The sequence below is a fragment of the Acipenser ruthenus genome, chromosome 2 (genome assembly GCF_902713425.1).
Source record: "Acipenser ruthenus chromosome 2, fAciRut3.2 maternal haplotype, whole genome shotgun sequence".
Lineage (NCBI taxonomy): Eukaryota > Metazoa > Chordata > Actinopteri > Acipenseriformes > Acipenseridae > Acipenser > Acipenser ruthenus.
Genome location: NC_081190.1, coordinates 80,818,475 through 80,834,618, shown reverse-complemented (window position 1 = coordinate 80,834,618; position 16,144 = coordinate 80,818,475). Strand labels below are relative to the sequence as shown.

The following is a 16,144-nucleotide window of genomic DNA, read 5'->3' as shown; positions in this document are numbered from 1 at the left end:
TAAGTTGTTTGTTGTACAGTACCATTTGATACAATGTTGTCTCTTGTATCATAAAATAATTTGTTGACTGTTTTAATATACAATAGATAAACAGCATTGTCTCCAGTCTCCATGCAGCTTTGTTTTTCTGCTTCCAGAAATACAAATAGAGTCATTAAACACACCAGTGGTCTGCAAAGCTCAGATAGTATATATAAGGTTAAACTGTGAAGTTAATTAGTTATACACTGTGGACATTAAAGTCATATTAATTGACACTCGACCTTTTGCATTTAGACATCTAATCTAATGATATCTTCTCAGTAGCTGAAACCTGAAATGTGCAAAATTGCTTATTGACCTCATTAAAACTCAGAAAATCAATGACCTGTGACCTTTTAAATAGTAATCCATGGCAAATTAGTTATTTAATATCGACTCCCAGCACATTGTGTTGTATGCACCATTTCTAACAAGCACCGCAACCTTTAGCCTTTTTAATAGATGCTAAAGGCTTAAGCTCCAGTGTATTTGATTGATGAAAAATATACTTTCCTACGATCCAGTGGTCACCATACATGATTATAAGTTATCCAAAAATGTCCTTGTGAACTGTAGTCTTTCTCATGTACTCTAGATAATTATTAACATGCCTTATTATCTTTTATTAATGTCTATAATATAACTTTTGAACTATATCCTGATTCCTCTACTCAATCATGACTTTATTTTTTACCCTTAGGGGTATTTTGTATACTATTAAGCAAAATGTAACCTTAAAGATGCCTCATGATGATCAATTCATTCATGTTCCCTTGTAAATAAATACAGACATGTATATCTTTCTTGAATATTTTATATATATATATATATATATATATATATATATATATATATATATATATATATAGGTCACTGTATGCAATGTTTAAGCTTTTTATCATTCTTTTACAAATTATTGGACACACTTCACATTAGGTGTTTCTTGAATACACTCAATTACACTGTAATAACACAGCAATTGCATGGGTGGTTGTGTAGTTACAATGAAACTACATGTTTTACAAAATGAAAGTTTTAGGCAGTTGGTAACTTATTGTAATTTACATGGTTGTGAAATTACAATGTAATTACAATGTTATTAGACGCTCAATGTAATATAGTTCCAAACCCTTAATGCAGTATTTAAAGTGTGTTCATGTATGGTTTGAATGAGTATGAAGAAACAGGCTGTTACATCTGGTTCATTTTGCAAGTCAGTTTTATTTACAATATAGTATTTCTTTATGGTAACCCACATTACTATTAGCCAAAAAAAATCACACATTAATTCTTCATTTTAGATCAAGTATTTGGTAACATTTGTTTCCTTTATAAATGAGCAAAACACAATAACTATTAAGTTTAATATTACAGTGGTGACCACAAATATAGCATATTTTTAAAAAATACACTCATTATACTTGTCTGATAGACCTAGTTTTACTTATTCTTGATGTAACAAGGTACATGACTGTAGATATTAAATTCCCTCCGCAAATTCGTCCTGTTAATCCACCCAAATATATTTATATAACACAGTTCATCAATGATGTCCTGGATAGGTGGAATTGGAGATGAATGGAGCTAATGGAAGATATTATGGACTCTATGCAGAGGTGAGAAGCAGGAGCAGTAGAAACCTCAGCAGTGCAAAGAGCGTGCAGACCAATTGTGGGTCAAAGTCCCTTTTTAACAGCACACAGCAACAGCAGATCAACCTGTATCAGGCAAGTAGTGCTAAGGGCTCACTCAGTTGGATGTTGAGCGCATGTGTTATCAGTACTATATGCAATTACCTGCCCTTTTTTACTGCACAAACAGCATGTTCATAATAATGCTGCGGTAAAACAATAACTATTAGAATTATTAAGCCATATAAAGAACATATTCTACTTGGCTTCATTTCCTACAGTTTTCAAAATGTATGATGAGTGTTTCAAGTCTTAATACCAGTGTATCAGTTTTATCATGGGCCAGAAATGAACCTTATTGACCTATCTTAGGAAGAACTTCAGAAGATTGATGCTGCAATATTCATGGCCATCACTGTAAATCAACTTTGCAGTTTTACACAAATACAGAAAAATAATACATATCGATGTATTTGTTTATTGTATTTCTACCATTACTTTAATGCATCATTTTAGTACTAATACCATATTGATTTTTTATTTTCCTTTTTTGTTGCAGCTCATACAACGCTTCTAAAAACGAATGTTATATAATGTAATATGTGACTCTTAATTTAACCCCAGTCTTGTATATTTTAAAACAAAAACGTTATTTGACAACAGATGTTCAATAACAAGTTGTCCTGGTATATACAATATCAAGTTATAAAAGGTAAAGCATACATTCTCTTACCGTCAACAAGAAGGCTACATTCAGTATAAATTTAAATTCATGCAAGTTGCAACTATTTCAAGAAAACACCCTGCAGGATATAGTATATTATAAGGTATTTACCTCACACAATTAAAATATAATAACAATAATAATTAAGTAGAACTGACACAGTTGTGTTGTTTAAAAAAAAACCATATAAATCCCTCAAAGTTACAACTGTTTAATGTGATTGGATTTTTTCGTTTTGTTTGCTTTCTCCATGCTATGAGTACTGTAGATCGTTTTTACTCGTTAAAAAATACTGCAAATTTAGAAGTGGGTAAATGCTTTGTGAATATGGCTGGATTTGTCTTGATTTAAGATTAAACAAACACTGGGATCCATACAATGTATCTAATAATATTTTAGTGTTGAAACACTGCAATATTTAGTCAGTCACTGTTGAGATCAGTTAAATAGATCCCATAGTTTCATAGCTTTGGCAGCATAAATACTGGTGATTGATTGTTTTTTCCTTTTTTATCTAATTGATCAAATAGATAAATGCCTTTATAAGTTTTAAAAAAATGTTTCAGTAGTTTCAAAGCATGTCAAAATAAATTGCAGATAAAGTTTTATGGTTGTACCTTTTGTATCATTGCTTATCTTTGTTGAGCACTGCACTGATGACTTGTACACTACAGGTATGTTTCATTTTAAGACCCTTTTAATGCAATCAAGTGATTTTGATAATCAGAAGGTTGATTGCTGATAATTAAAATGCTAAATATAAGTTAATACCATACACAACCATTTGTCCCTACATAAGCCACATATTGCTCTACTTCACCAGTAAAAGTGCACAGTATTATCATGCAAATGTAACTACACAAGTGCTTCAGGATTCATTATTCAGGGTAATTCCTCAATATGAATGGCCAAGACTTTTGTTGCAAAAAAGCTTGCACTTTACAAACAACATCATCAAAACGCACAATTATAGCCGTAACATTTCCCATTGTCTAACATGCAGCCACCTGAAACCCCCAGTAAAAATATGATTGACAGTAATGTAACTTTATTTATGGACTGCATCTGAAGTAAGTTCAGATATTAGTTTACTAACTACTGGAGTTCTCTGTAACAGAAAATAGTAATTATCATCTGATAGAATAAACTGGAATTCTCAAACTGGAAGTAAAGAATACAAAAATGTAAATCTATTTACAGTATGTGTGTTTTATCGGTGTGTTGTACATTGATAACACCAGAGCAATAGTGGAGACACTCAAATAAAACTAGATCCTGTAATATGACACTTACACAACACAAACGTTTAAGTATTACATGCAGGAGTGTATATCCACAGACTGTTTGTGGTCTTCTTATCAACTTCAAACATTGGTGGGATGTCGTTTGGCTGAGTGACCATTCACATGGGCTATATCTTCTGCTTCCAAAGTTTTTTTTGTACTGACCTTCACTTGGCCCTCCAGGTGGATAGAATCAACCCTCTGCTCACATTTAAACACAGTTATGAAAGCATTTCTGTAGTTATTATTCATCCACCCATAAAGGAATGGGTTGGCAAAGGTTGAGCACATAGCTATTACATGAAATATGGTATACACTAATTTAAAATCTTTCGTGTCTAAGACGTTGTTATCGATATCAATGCCAAGCTGAAAAGCATGAAATGGCAACCAGCTCACGGCAAACACTACCACAACGGTAACCAACATTTTTGTGGTTTTCCTTCTTCTGTGGTGGCGAACATTCCCTTCACCTGGACTTACATGGTTCTTCAGTTTACTCCAGATTCGGATGTAAGCAAAGGAAATGATTGACAGTGGCAACACATATTGCAGCAGCAGCATTGAGATACTGTATACAGTGCCATCTCGATTGTTATCAGACCATTTTTCAGTACAAAACTGAATAGATTTATCAGGGGATATGTGGAATGTACCATACTCTCTAAAGATGGCCAATGGGCTTGCTAGTACTGCACTGATCATCCATGTAATGCCAATGACAATAAAGCAAGTTTCCTTGGACATTTTGGTGTCAAAGTGATAGACTATGCATCTATGTCTGTCTAGAGCAATGACAGTTAGGGTTACCGTGGATACGTGCACTGCTAAACCTTGAGCATATGGGACCATAAAGCACAACACTTGTCCAAATTTCCACTCGCCTAGAAGGGTGTAGATCAATGTAAATGGCAGGCACAAAGTATTTACCAATAAATCTGCCACAGCAAGGTTTGCAATGAAAAAATTAGTAACAGTACGCAGTGTTTTAAACTTAAATACAACATAGATGACCAAGGAGTTGCCAATAACCCCTAGAAGAATGATGGTACAGTAAGCTGCTATAAGTACGATTTGCACCCCAATCAGCTTTGTGCTGTCTTCCAAATCTGGTGGGAGGCGGTCATCGGATGGAGTTGTAGAGTTTGTGCAACATACAGGCATACTGGAGTCTATTAATGATCTATAGTCACCCTCCAGTGTCAGGTTCACTTGCCCATCCAAGTCCATTGGTCCCATTTCCATGCCAGACATATAAAGACTGCAAACACAAGTACAATTATTATGGCTGCTGTCACTGGAGTCCGGTGATTTTCTAGTATCTTCTGTCAGAACTTACTGCGCAGTTTAATAAGCTGATGAAAAAGAACAGAATATGAAAGGTGGATATTTGACAGTTGAAACAAACAAACAAAAAAAAACATTTTCAAAAACAAGGAGAAAGAACTTTTTTATTATAGTTTACATTATAAATGTGTGATTATATTTAAGGTAAGGGTTTTGTTAAGGTTTAGGTTATGGATACATTCATGAAAAGTAAATGAAATACGAATGTAGTAAATTCATACCACAGAATCACATGTCATAAAACAGTACAGTATACTCTTGCTAATCAGAACCAGTTTGCATTGGACTCTGCTCGGATCAATGATTTGAGTCCCAGCATATATTGTCTAGACTCTGTTTTATGCTTTTGATGTTCTTTCAATTTGTATTTAATCACATATCAGTAATAAAGCTTTGGCAAGAAATAAATGGCAGATAAAGTTTTATGGTTGCAGTTGTACCTTTTGTATCATTGCTTATCTTTGTTGAGCACTGCACTGATGACTTGTACACTACAGGTATGTTTCATTTTAAGACCCTTTTAATGCAATCAAGTGATTTTGATCATCAGAAGGATGATTGCAGATAATTAAAATGCTAAATATAAGTTAATACCATACACAACCATTTGTCCCTACATAAGCCACATATTGCTCTACTTCACCAGTAAAATCACCATCCTGATGGACTGGTTCAAATATAGCTCAACTGAGACCACTGCAAATTCAAATTAGCTAATCTACTGTACTTTATTATTATTATTATTATTATTATTATTATTATTATTATTATTATTATTATTATAACCGAAAATATTAATATCCCAACAGAATGGAAATTTCAGTTACATATGTGTTATATGTTATTTTCTTTCATTTATATATTTTTTTAAAAATGGTATCCCCTTGAGATGTATCATTTAATTCACGAAGTGGTCAAACAATGGTGGTCCTGTAGTATACTGCCCTGTTCCTCTGTCTTCCTTTGGTTGTCTTGGAATGTAAACTAATGTAAATGTAAAGTCTGGATAATATCCGACAGAAATGGAAATCCAATAAAAACTATAAAAAGCAGTTGTAAAAAAAAAAAAAAAAAAAAAAAATCGTGACAGTTCCCTATCGAAAAACTCAGCAACAGCTTATGATCTTGAAACAGTCACCAGGAATTATAATACAGTTTTAGGCGACTTTTTAAAAATTACTCTGCATATCCACTTAACTAAGAATATAGTAGGGTACTTACCTCGTTTACTTTGCAGTGAAGCTCGTTCAAGCATTTCCGCGTTGTTGGTTTTCTCAGTCTGTATTCCAGCATCGTTGGTAGTTTTTATTTCGGAACTGACAAGTTTGGATTTTATGAAATGTCTTTGATGTCGGATGATATTGATACAAGTTGTAGTATTTAGTAGATTGTACTTTTTCATTTATCTACTGTCTATGTATTTTGAAGTATTACAGTAGTAAATTACCAGATTATTCTGATGAGCTACAAATTATACATTATGCGGATTTCAGCCTCAACTGAAACTATGCAAATCAATCCCAGAAACAATGGGTATTTTTGTCGGAACTCATAAAACGGAATGAAATACAGAAGTCAGAAGTCCATAATGTAAACAGCTGCAATATTTGAGAAAACGTAGTTATTTACAGAAAAGCGCATCGAAAGTGTACAGTCCATTGTGATTTTCGATTGAACATAAATGCCTTTCGAGGTTTAAATTGCCAATTGACAGCCTTAGTGCATAGTAAAAACATGTTCCTTTTTTATTTTAATGTCTTTCTTCTTGAAAGTCAAAGCACATCAACAGCTTTCCAAAATGCACAACAAATTAGGAGTCAGACTACATCTGCACCAACGTCCGGATGCTCTTTAAAGCTAACATGCGTCCAGAATCATTTCAAGCAAGTGCTGATTGTTTTCAGTTGCTCCACTCACAGAGTCTCTTCATACCCTGAGAAGGAAATGGACGAACTTGCATTTTTTATAGACCTGATGGGGATCTCATGACAGCCCACCAAATATCTCTCACCTCAGAAGTAAGGGGCGTTTAAATCCATACAGAAGTTATAGGCACACATTAGACAAAGATCTTACATTATTGTGAATGAGAAACATTAAACATAATAATAATAATAATAATAATAATAATAATAATAATAATAATAATAATAATAATAATAATAATATTGTACACCCAACTGTGCTGTAATTCATTAAGGGTTTCAGTTGACATATAGAACTAGAAGTGTTTATTTTTAACAATTGAAGAAGTGTTGAGAAAAACATTGAAAAACAGAATTTAAAAAACATTAGTATTTTTTTATTAACATTTTTTGGACAGGGAAGGCGCAGGAAAACTACATGTATTAAGAATCGGAGTCGAAAATTTGGTTGACTTTTTTTGAGGGAAGAGTTGCATAATTTCCTCATCTCTCAATCAGAGGTTCTCAAACTTGGTTCTGGGGACCCCCTGTGTCTGCTGGTTTTCATTCCAGCCGAGCTCTCAATTACTTAACTATACCCTTAATTGATATTAGACATTTTTACTTGTTTTCAGCTCTTAAACAATTGCAGTTCAAGTTACTTATTAAATATTATAGCTAACTTGAAATATGTAAATGTTCAAGCGCTAAAAACAAGTAAAAAGGTCTAATTAAGCAAAGTTCAATTAAGGGTCAAGTTAAGTAACTGAGAGCTCGGTTGGAATGAAAACCAGCAGACACAGGGGGTCCCCAGGACCGAGTTTGAGAAGCCCTGTGTAGTCAAGAGCATTTGCTTTCTGCTCTTACACAAATTTCTCCCTGTCTTCTGTGGATAAAACTTAAAATCTGTTGTTTTTTTTAGTATTATTTTGTGTTTATGTACGGTGGTAGTTTGTTTTAAAAAAATTGAAAGTCAGCAGTTTTATCATCAAACTTTATTTAAATGGACAATCTTATTATACAAGGGTCTCGCACCACCTCTGTGTATAATATAACTGTAAAACACCAAAGTTTTCATTCACCATATATTATAATAGTAATAATAATCACTTGTTTTTCACACATAATATAGAGGTCTATTTTAATGATCTAAACAGTAGCTGGTATTAATGCTGCCAGACTAAAATGTATAAGCCTCAATTTATTTCCTGGACATTATTGCACTGCCTTTGTATTGTAAGTGGTAATGTTACTAAGTGAGTCAACAAATCACCCATGTGGGAAAACAAAATTAATTTGAGAACCCCTGCCAAAGAGTACTATCTAAACAGTCCAAATGACGCAAATGTGTATGGTTTAAATTGCAGTATGTCAGCCTCACAATTAATATCTTTCTTTCCTTTGAAACAGCATAATTCTTGGTCTTGGCTGCATTTTGTCTTTCCTTGATACCCTGAGATGAACACAGTGCCCTCTGTTGAGTGTCAGAAGGTTGAAATTTAATAGTTCTCATTAGCTATGCATGATCATTGGCCTTAATGGTCAGGTGCTGAAATGGTAAAAGGGGTTATTATAATGATTAAAGTTTAATATTTTTCTTTGGCAGGACAGGCATTATTGGAAACTCGTGTCAGTGACACAGTGTGAAAGACATAAAATAGATTCTAAATGGCATCAGAAAATCATGTATACCAGTATGCAAATGTTCATGTTTTATTGAGTTAACTGCCTCTGTTAAAACCTCCCCTGAGAAATGCTAATATTGTTGATTCCCATACTTACTGTATGTGTGGTACACGATGAATTAACCAGTATTATTTTATATGAACATAAGGGTTCATCAATGAACCCTGCATCAATGCTTTTGGAACATGTGTAATGTTGTATTATCCCATGATAAATGTTGCAAAGTGTTCATGGGCACCATATATATTTATATATATATATAAAATAAACAGAGCCAGGGGTGGGCTGGTAACATTAGACTTGTTATTGACTGACAAAAATTGAATATCTACGGCAACTCGCATATTGTGGTGCCACATAGTGATGCCCGAGGGCTACAGAAATCATCCACTAAAATGATTAAACATGTTTGCAGCAGGATCTGAGCCATGTGGTTGTTCTTTAATTTATTCATACTTTGTGCAGTAGTTCATGTGCATTAAACAGTTGAAAGCTTACATTTACAAACTTTCTGTATGCCAAACAAATCTCTAGTGCAAACCTCTACAAATTATTTCATGTGTGACCGATTTGTTTCCATCCAACTTTTACAATTTGGCATTCCAAACTGGGGAGAAAACCAGGATGAAAAACCATTGGTGACGACTAAATTAAAAATAAATAAATAAATAAATACTTTTTTTTTTTTTCCTTGGCTTTACATAAAAAAAAAAAAATCTACTAACATGCACCGTTGGATGTTTGACATAACCATGGTCCATTTACCGGTGGTATTTAGATTCAATTTAATATATTTCATATCTAATGAAATATCTACGAAACATGTATGCCTCATCATGTGTTATATATTTGCATAAATGTATGTTACCTGACAAAAGTAGATGAGAATTTAACAATTTCCAGTTCAGTCTTATTGTCCTTTATTAACTAATATGCAGATTCCTTCAGCTCATCGTGTTTTCTCTACAGTATCACTACAGACTCCAAAAATGTTCCTTTTGCTGTTTATTTATTTATTTATTTATTTATTTATTTATTTATTTATGTGTATTCTTCACAATATGAATGTTTGGGACCTTGCCTATGTTCATAAAAGGAAGCACATCTTATCCCTATTATAAATTTGAACTACTATGTCCCATTAAAGGTCAGACTGAAAATAATGGACTAATTTATCACTGGCTTTCATATGCACTCTCTCTCTCTCTCTCTCTCTCTCTCTCTCTCTCTCTCTCTCTCTCTCTCTCTCTCTCTCTCTCTCTCTCTCTCTCTCTCATGAGCTCATCTGAGGAATGTGCAGCAGTTTGGGGGTTGTAGAATGTATCTATTGTGGGCTGGGGTGGGGTTTGTGGGTTTATATATATGTTAAACTAACAGCTGACATTGCACCATTTGTCCAGCACTAAATAGCTAAGTATTTTTACTTTATCCTGGCTAATTCATGAACTCTAGAAGTAGTGGATTTATCTGTATAATTGTACCTGTATGTTAATAATAAAACCAGATTACTGTAATTTGAAATTGTTTGTCGTGTCTGGTAATTTTTACTCTCAGGTCTCAATAGATATTAAGAAAATATTAGGCCTTGTTTTCTTACAGTATTATGATCAGTAAAATAATCGTCAAATCATCAGGAATCTTAAAGGAAATGTGTACATGCCTGCAATAACAGATAGTGAGACTCTATCGTGAATCAATGCTCAGAAACACATAAAAAGTACTATTTTTCTCTGTTGCTGCGGGAACTGAGCGTTCTTTGTTAACCCTATATTGGAGGAACAGAGATAATCCTTAGTATGGTCAGGCAGATTGAGTCATGTTGTTGTTCTGCATGCCCAACTGACAGCTGACTTTTGCTGTGTGCTTATGTTTTTACAATGTTTGCTATTTGTCTGAGTAGTTGGTCAAATATTGATAAGGTACTTTGACTATGAGTTCAGGAGCTGCTCTTTAGTTCCAAGTGCCTGCTATAGACATGTGTAATATAGGTTAGATCAGCCAAATAGTCTTTAAGTGCCAGCATCATCTAAGTCATGTATTGCCGGCTATTAGTCTGTTTTACATACATCTATAGCAGGCAACTAGAACTGAAGAAAAGCTCCTGAAATCAAGGCACCTGAACGCACCTTGCAATAATAGCCACCCAGCATGATTGCAAACAACATGAAAAGGAAAGGGAACAGTAATTTACAGATATGATTTACAGGTAACATTTCGAATTGGCTTGGTGTTCTGGGAATTGCTTCCTCTTCCAAGGTAATCAATTGTCACTTAATAGTTTTGAGATTCCCACAAGGAAATCCAGTATGAAAGTATGAATTCATTTGAAAATTAGTCCCTCACAATTGAATCAAATTTAGTCAGGAATGTGACAAATCTGTATACCCTGAAGTATAAATGTTTTTTGAATAGTGAACATGGCATCATATTGATTAAGTACCTTTTATTGAGCATAAAGTAGTGAAAACAATGATCCAATAGCTTCAGACCAGCAGTCATACAGTATAATAACCCCCTCTTTTAGAGCAAGTGGGAGCACTTAGCCCCCACTTTTTACAACATTAACATGTTCAATGGGCAAATCTGCAGTGTCTATTTAACTACTCATTCTTGTATTATTAATCTTTTAAGCTGTGTTTTCGTGTGATACTAATCAAGATGCAAGCCTTATCGTATTGTAAATTAAAAATGGCTAAACATATATTTTAGATTTGTATTTTATAAAATGCACTACAATGACTATGGACCATGACAGTCATATGAAGAAACAGTAATACTGGTCTCCTGAAGAAGTGATGTAGATAAGCGGTTCCCAAACTGGGTTGGAAAAGGTCCCGAGGTGGGTCTCTGAACAGTCTACAGTGTTAGGGTTAGGGTGGGTTTCTGAATAGGGTACAGGGTTAGGGTTAGGGTGGGTCTCTGAACAGGGTACAGGGTTAGGGTTAGGGTGGGTCTCTGAACAGGGTATAGTGTTAGGGTTAGGGTGGGTTTCTGAATAGGGTACAGGGTTAGGGTTAGGGTGGGTCTCTGAACAGGGTACAGTGTTAATGTTAGGGTGGGTCTCTGAACAGGGTACAGGGTTAGGGTTAGGGTGGGTCACTGAACAGGGTATAGTGTTAGGGTTAGGGTGGGTCTCTGAACAGGGTACAGTGTTGGTGTTAGGGTGGGTCCCTGAACAGGGTACAGTGTTAGGGTTAGGGTTTGTCTCTGAACAGGGTATAGTGTTAGGGTTAGGGTGGGTCTCTGAACAGGGTACAGTGTTAGGGTTATGGTTGGTCTCTGAACAGGGTACAGTGTTAGGGTTAGGGTTTGTTTCTGAACAGGGTATAGTGTTAGGGTTAGGGTGGGTCTCTGAACAGGGTATAGTGTTAGGGTTAGGGTGGGTCTCTGAACAGGGTATAGTGTTAGGGTTAGGGTGGGTCTCTGAACAGGGTACAGTGTTAGGGTTAGGGTTTGTCTCTGAACAGGGTATAGTGTTAGGGTTAGGGTGGGTCTCTGAACAGGGTACAGTGTTAGTGTTAGGGTGGGTCTCTGAACAGGGTACAGTGTTGGTGTTAGGGTGGGTCCCTGAACAGGGTATAGTGTTAGAGTAGGGTGGGTCACTGAACAGAGTACAGTGTTAGGGTTAGGGTGGGTCTCTGAACAGGGTACAGTGTTATTGTTAGGGTGGGCCTCTGAACAGGGTACAGGGTTAGGATTAGGGTGGGCCTCTGAACAGGGTACAGGGTTAGGGTTAGGGTGGGTCACTGAACAGGGTACAGTGTCAGGGTTAGGGTGGGTCTCTGAACAGGGTATAGTGTTAGGGTTAGGGTGGGTCTCTGAACAGGGTACAGTGTTAGGGTTATGGTGGGTCTCTGAACAGGGTACAGTGTTAGGGTTAGGGTTTGTTTCTGAACAGGGTATAGTGTTAGGGTTAGGGTGGGTCTCTGAACAGGGTATAGTGTTAGGGTTAGGGTGGGTCTCTGAACAGGGTACAGTGTTAGGGTTAGGGTTTGTCTCTGAACAGGGTATAGTGTTAGGGTTAGGGTGGGTCTCTGAACAGGGTACAGTGTTAGTGTTAGGGTGGGTCTCTGAACAGGGTACAGTGTTGGTGTTAGGGTGGGTCCCTGAACAGGGTATAGTGTTAGAGTAGGGTGGGTCACTGAACAGAGTACAGTGTTAGGATTAGGGTGGGTCTCTGAACAGGGTACAGTGTTAGTGTTAGGGTGGGTCTCTGAACAGGGTACAGTGTTAGGGTTAGGGTTTGTCTCTGAACAGGGTATAGTGTTAGGGTTAGGGTGGGTCTCTGAACAGGGTACAGTGTTAGTGTTAGGGTTTGTCTCTGAACAGGGTATAGTGTTAGGGTTAGGGTGGGTCTCTGAACAGGGTACAGTGTTAGGGTTAGGGTTTGTCTCTGAACAGGGTATAGTGTTAGGGTTAGGGTTTGTCTCTGAACAGGGTATAGTGTTAGGGTTATGGTGGGTCTCTGAACAGGGTACAGTGTTAGGGTTAGGGTTTGTCTCTGAACAGGGTATAGTGTTAGGGTTAGGGTGGGTCTCTGAACAGGGTACAGTGTTAGTGTTAGGGTGGGTCCCTGAACAGGGTATAGTGTTAGAGTAGGGTGGGTCACTGAACAGAGTACAGTGTTAGGATTAGGGTGGGTCTCTGAACAGGGTACAGTGTTATTGTTAGGGTGGGCCTCTGAACAGGGTACAGGGTTAGGGTTAGGGTGGGTCACTGAACAGGGTACAGTGTCAGGGTTAGGGTGGGTCTCTGAACAGGGTATAGTGTTAGGGTTAGGGTGGGTCTCTGAACAGGGTACAGTGTTAGGGTTATGGTGGGTCTCTGAACAGGGTACAGTGTTAGGATTAGGGTTTGTTTCTGAACAGGGTATAGTGTTAGGGTTAGGGTGGGTCTCTGAACAGGGTATAGTGTTAGGGTTAGGGTGGGTCTCTGAACAGGGTATAGTGTTAGGGTTAGGGTGGGTCTCTGAACAGGGTACAGTGTTAGGGTTAGGGTTTGTCTGAACAGGGTATAGTGTTAGGGTTAGGGTGGGTCTCTGAACAGGGTACAGTGTTAGTGTTAGGGTGGGTCTCTGAACAGGGTACAGTGTTAGGGTTAGGGTTTGTCTCTGAACAGGGTATAGTGTTAGGGTTAGGGTGGGTCTCTGAACAGGGTACAGTGTTAGTGTTAGGGTGGGTCTCTGAACAGGGTACAGTGTTAGGGTTAGGGTTTGTCTCTGAACAGGGTATAGTGTTAGGGTTAGGGTGGGTCTCTGAACAGGGTATAGTGTTAGGGTTAGGGTGGGTCTCTGAACAGGGTACAGTGTTAGTGTTAGGGTGGGTCACTGGACAGGGTATAGTGTTAGGGTTAGGGTGGGTCTCTGAACAGGGTACCGTGTTAGGGTTAGGGTGGGTCTCTGAACAGGGTATAGGGTATACTTTGATTGCGCACCATTTGTTGGGGGTAAAGTTAAGAAAAAGTTTTGCTCAATTTAACCAATGAAAAAACTATCCTTTAGCAGAGCACTGTATGGCAAAAGCAAAGCAGCCCCATACAGTCTGTAAAAAATGAATGTTTCCCTGGCTCAGCGTGGACATTATTGAAGATTATGCTAGGTAAGCAGGTGCCATAAAAATCCAATCTCTCCCACTGGCAAATAATGTGCAACGCAAACAACTGCATTGTAAATGTAACAGATTATAAAGATGTATTGGTAGGGGAACTAAAGCCATTACAATCTACTACTCCATGCTCTCAATTTCTGCTTTTATGACATTTGGCAAACGTGTATTTTATTGTCCATTTCTTTCACATTTTGAAAATAGTTAAATGATAAAAGAACAAATATCATCATGCCCTCAACACTGTGACCAGTGCTTTAGACGCACAGAAAAGTTTTACCAGAAAAAAATGACAGTAAGTATTTACATACTAAAATGTGTCACATAAAAATTATGTCATTAGTCTTACTAGTTTTGATAACAAGTAACCCTTTTTTCTTCTTTTCAATTCTTATTCTTCTATACATTAAACTGGATTTAGCAGACTGATAGGCAGAATTAAATTGTGACATTGGCACCAGGTTGGAGACTAGTGCTGCAACATTGAATCAATCTCAATTATAATTGAATAATCATACATTGTATTTGAATAACCAAACCACAGGCCATAAATTGGTAGAAGAAAATATTGATCTCATTTAGAAAGCTGCATTATAGTGAGTGTTGATGTATTTTGTTATCAGCATTTACTACCGGAGAGAACATTTTGTATAAAATAAAAGTCAGCTGCTGGATAGATGTGATAAAACCGTCGGGTGTTTTTATTTTATCTCTAGACAGAGCTCCTTTTTCACTGCGACACACATTTATCACATGGTCAGTAGCATGTTTATGTCAGCACAAGAAATCATAAAGTGACAGGGGGTAAATTAAACATTTGCTACCGCCTGCGAAAGATTCAATGGGAGAGATGTTTAGCTAACTCTACTAGCAGAGTCTATTGACTCTGTGGACAAACTAGCTTATCAATTCCAGCAAGGGTATGTACTGCGATGATGTGAATCCTTCAGTGAGTAGTGGCACACCTACTGAACAATAATAAGACTGGTAACTCTGTCGTTTATAGGGAAATTACTGTGTATTTTAATATAATATGGATTGGTCATGTAATAAAAGCCGTTGGACAATACAGCTTACCTCTCAGGCATTTTGTTAGGGTGTGATTTGTCAAATTTCTGGTGTGGGTGTGGGGGTGTGGGGGATAAAATAGATGTAGTTGGGTGGTTAAAAGGGAGTAGTTTGATATATCAGCCAAATGCAGGACTATCCCTTTAAGGCGCTGAGATATAAGGGGTTGCATCAGAATGGGTTCGGCAGAGCGTGGAAATCTCTGGGATGGAGAGAGAGAGAGCTGCATCACGAAGCACCTGTTTTGTAGTTTGACTGGAACCCTGAAAAAGCGAAATAGCGGTTCTGTATATAATTATTGTAGTTTTGTTTACAATATTTGTTTTCTCTTTTTATTTTCACCTTTTGCTTCTGAATTATTGTTTGTAACAACGGACTGCATGTATAGCATGTGGAGGAATACCATTGGTAGTATGGTAATACCATTGAGAGCCTCCCTGGTGCCACCCCACCAGGTCAAAATAAAACTTGTGTGCCTGTGTGGCATCTCAAAAGGAACGTTCTAACTCCAGTGTATTCAGTGAATCCCCACACCCTTCCGCAGTGCAGTATATAATAAGAACCACACATACATATTTTAGCCCTATTCTGTGGATTATTGTTTAAGGCCAAAATGTCAAACATAAAAGGACTATAGTAATAAAAACATGATTAAATCAGATTTTTTTTACACATTATAAAGCATGCATTTTTAGGACTCCACTCATTGGCACAATGGGCATCTGCAACCAACCGCTGAATAGTTAGACAGGACAAGGACATGGCCTCGTTTCTATGGCACTTGAGCTACCTGCACCAACCCAGTCAACTGGGGAGACGGTGAGAACAATGGTCTGGTGGTCCCAGGGTGGAAACGGCCTGATGGGTGATGAAGGTA

General features: G+C 36.9%; 1 protein-coding gene across 2 annotated transcripts; it reads right to left on the bottom strand.

The window, feature by feature from the left end:
- Positions 1 to 1,236: 1,236 nt before the first annotated feature.
- Positions 1,237 to 6,923, bottom strand: npy2rl (neuropeptide Y receptor Y2, like). Of its 2 annotated transcripts, none has more exons than XM_034014482.3 (2): positions 6,228 to 6,923; positions 1,237 to 5,014 (listed from the first exon to the last, which is right to left on the bottom strand). In XM_034014482.3, exon 2 carries the CDS (start codon positions 4,911 to 4,913, stop codon positions 3,741 to 3,743), a length of 1,173 nt encoding a protein of 390 aa, XP_033870373.2. In that variant the 5' UTR covers positions 4,914 to 5,014; positions 6,228 to 6,923; the 3' UTR covers positions 1,237 to 3,740. The 2 variants fall into 2 exon arrangements, with proteins under 2 accessions (XP_033870373.2, XP_033870374.2); XM_034014483.3 differs by having other exon boundaries at positions 1,237 to 4,920.
- Positions 6,924 to 16,144: the final 9,221 nt, after the last annotated feature.

Bases quoted from the DNA above. Each gene is read 5' to 3' on its own strand.
- npy2rl (XM_034014482.3), bottom strand. From the start codon at position 4,913: ATGTCTGGCATGGAAATGGGACCAATGGACTTGGATGGGCAAGTGAAC.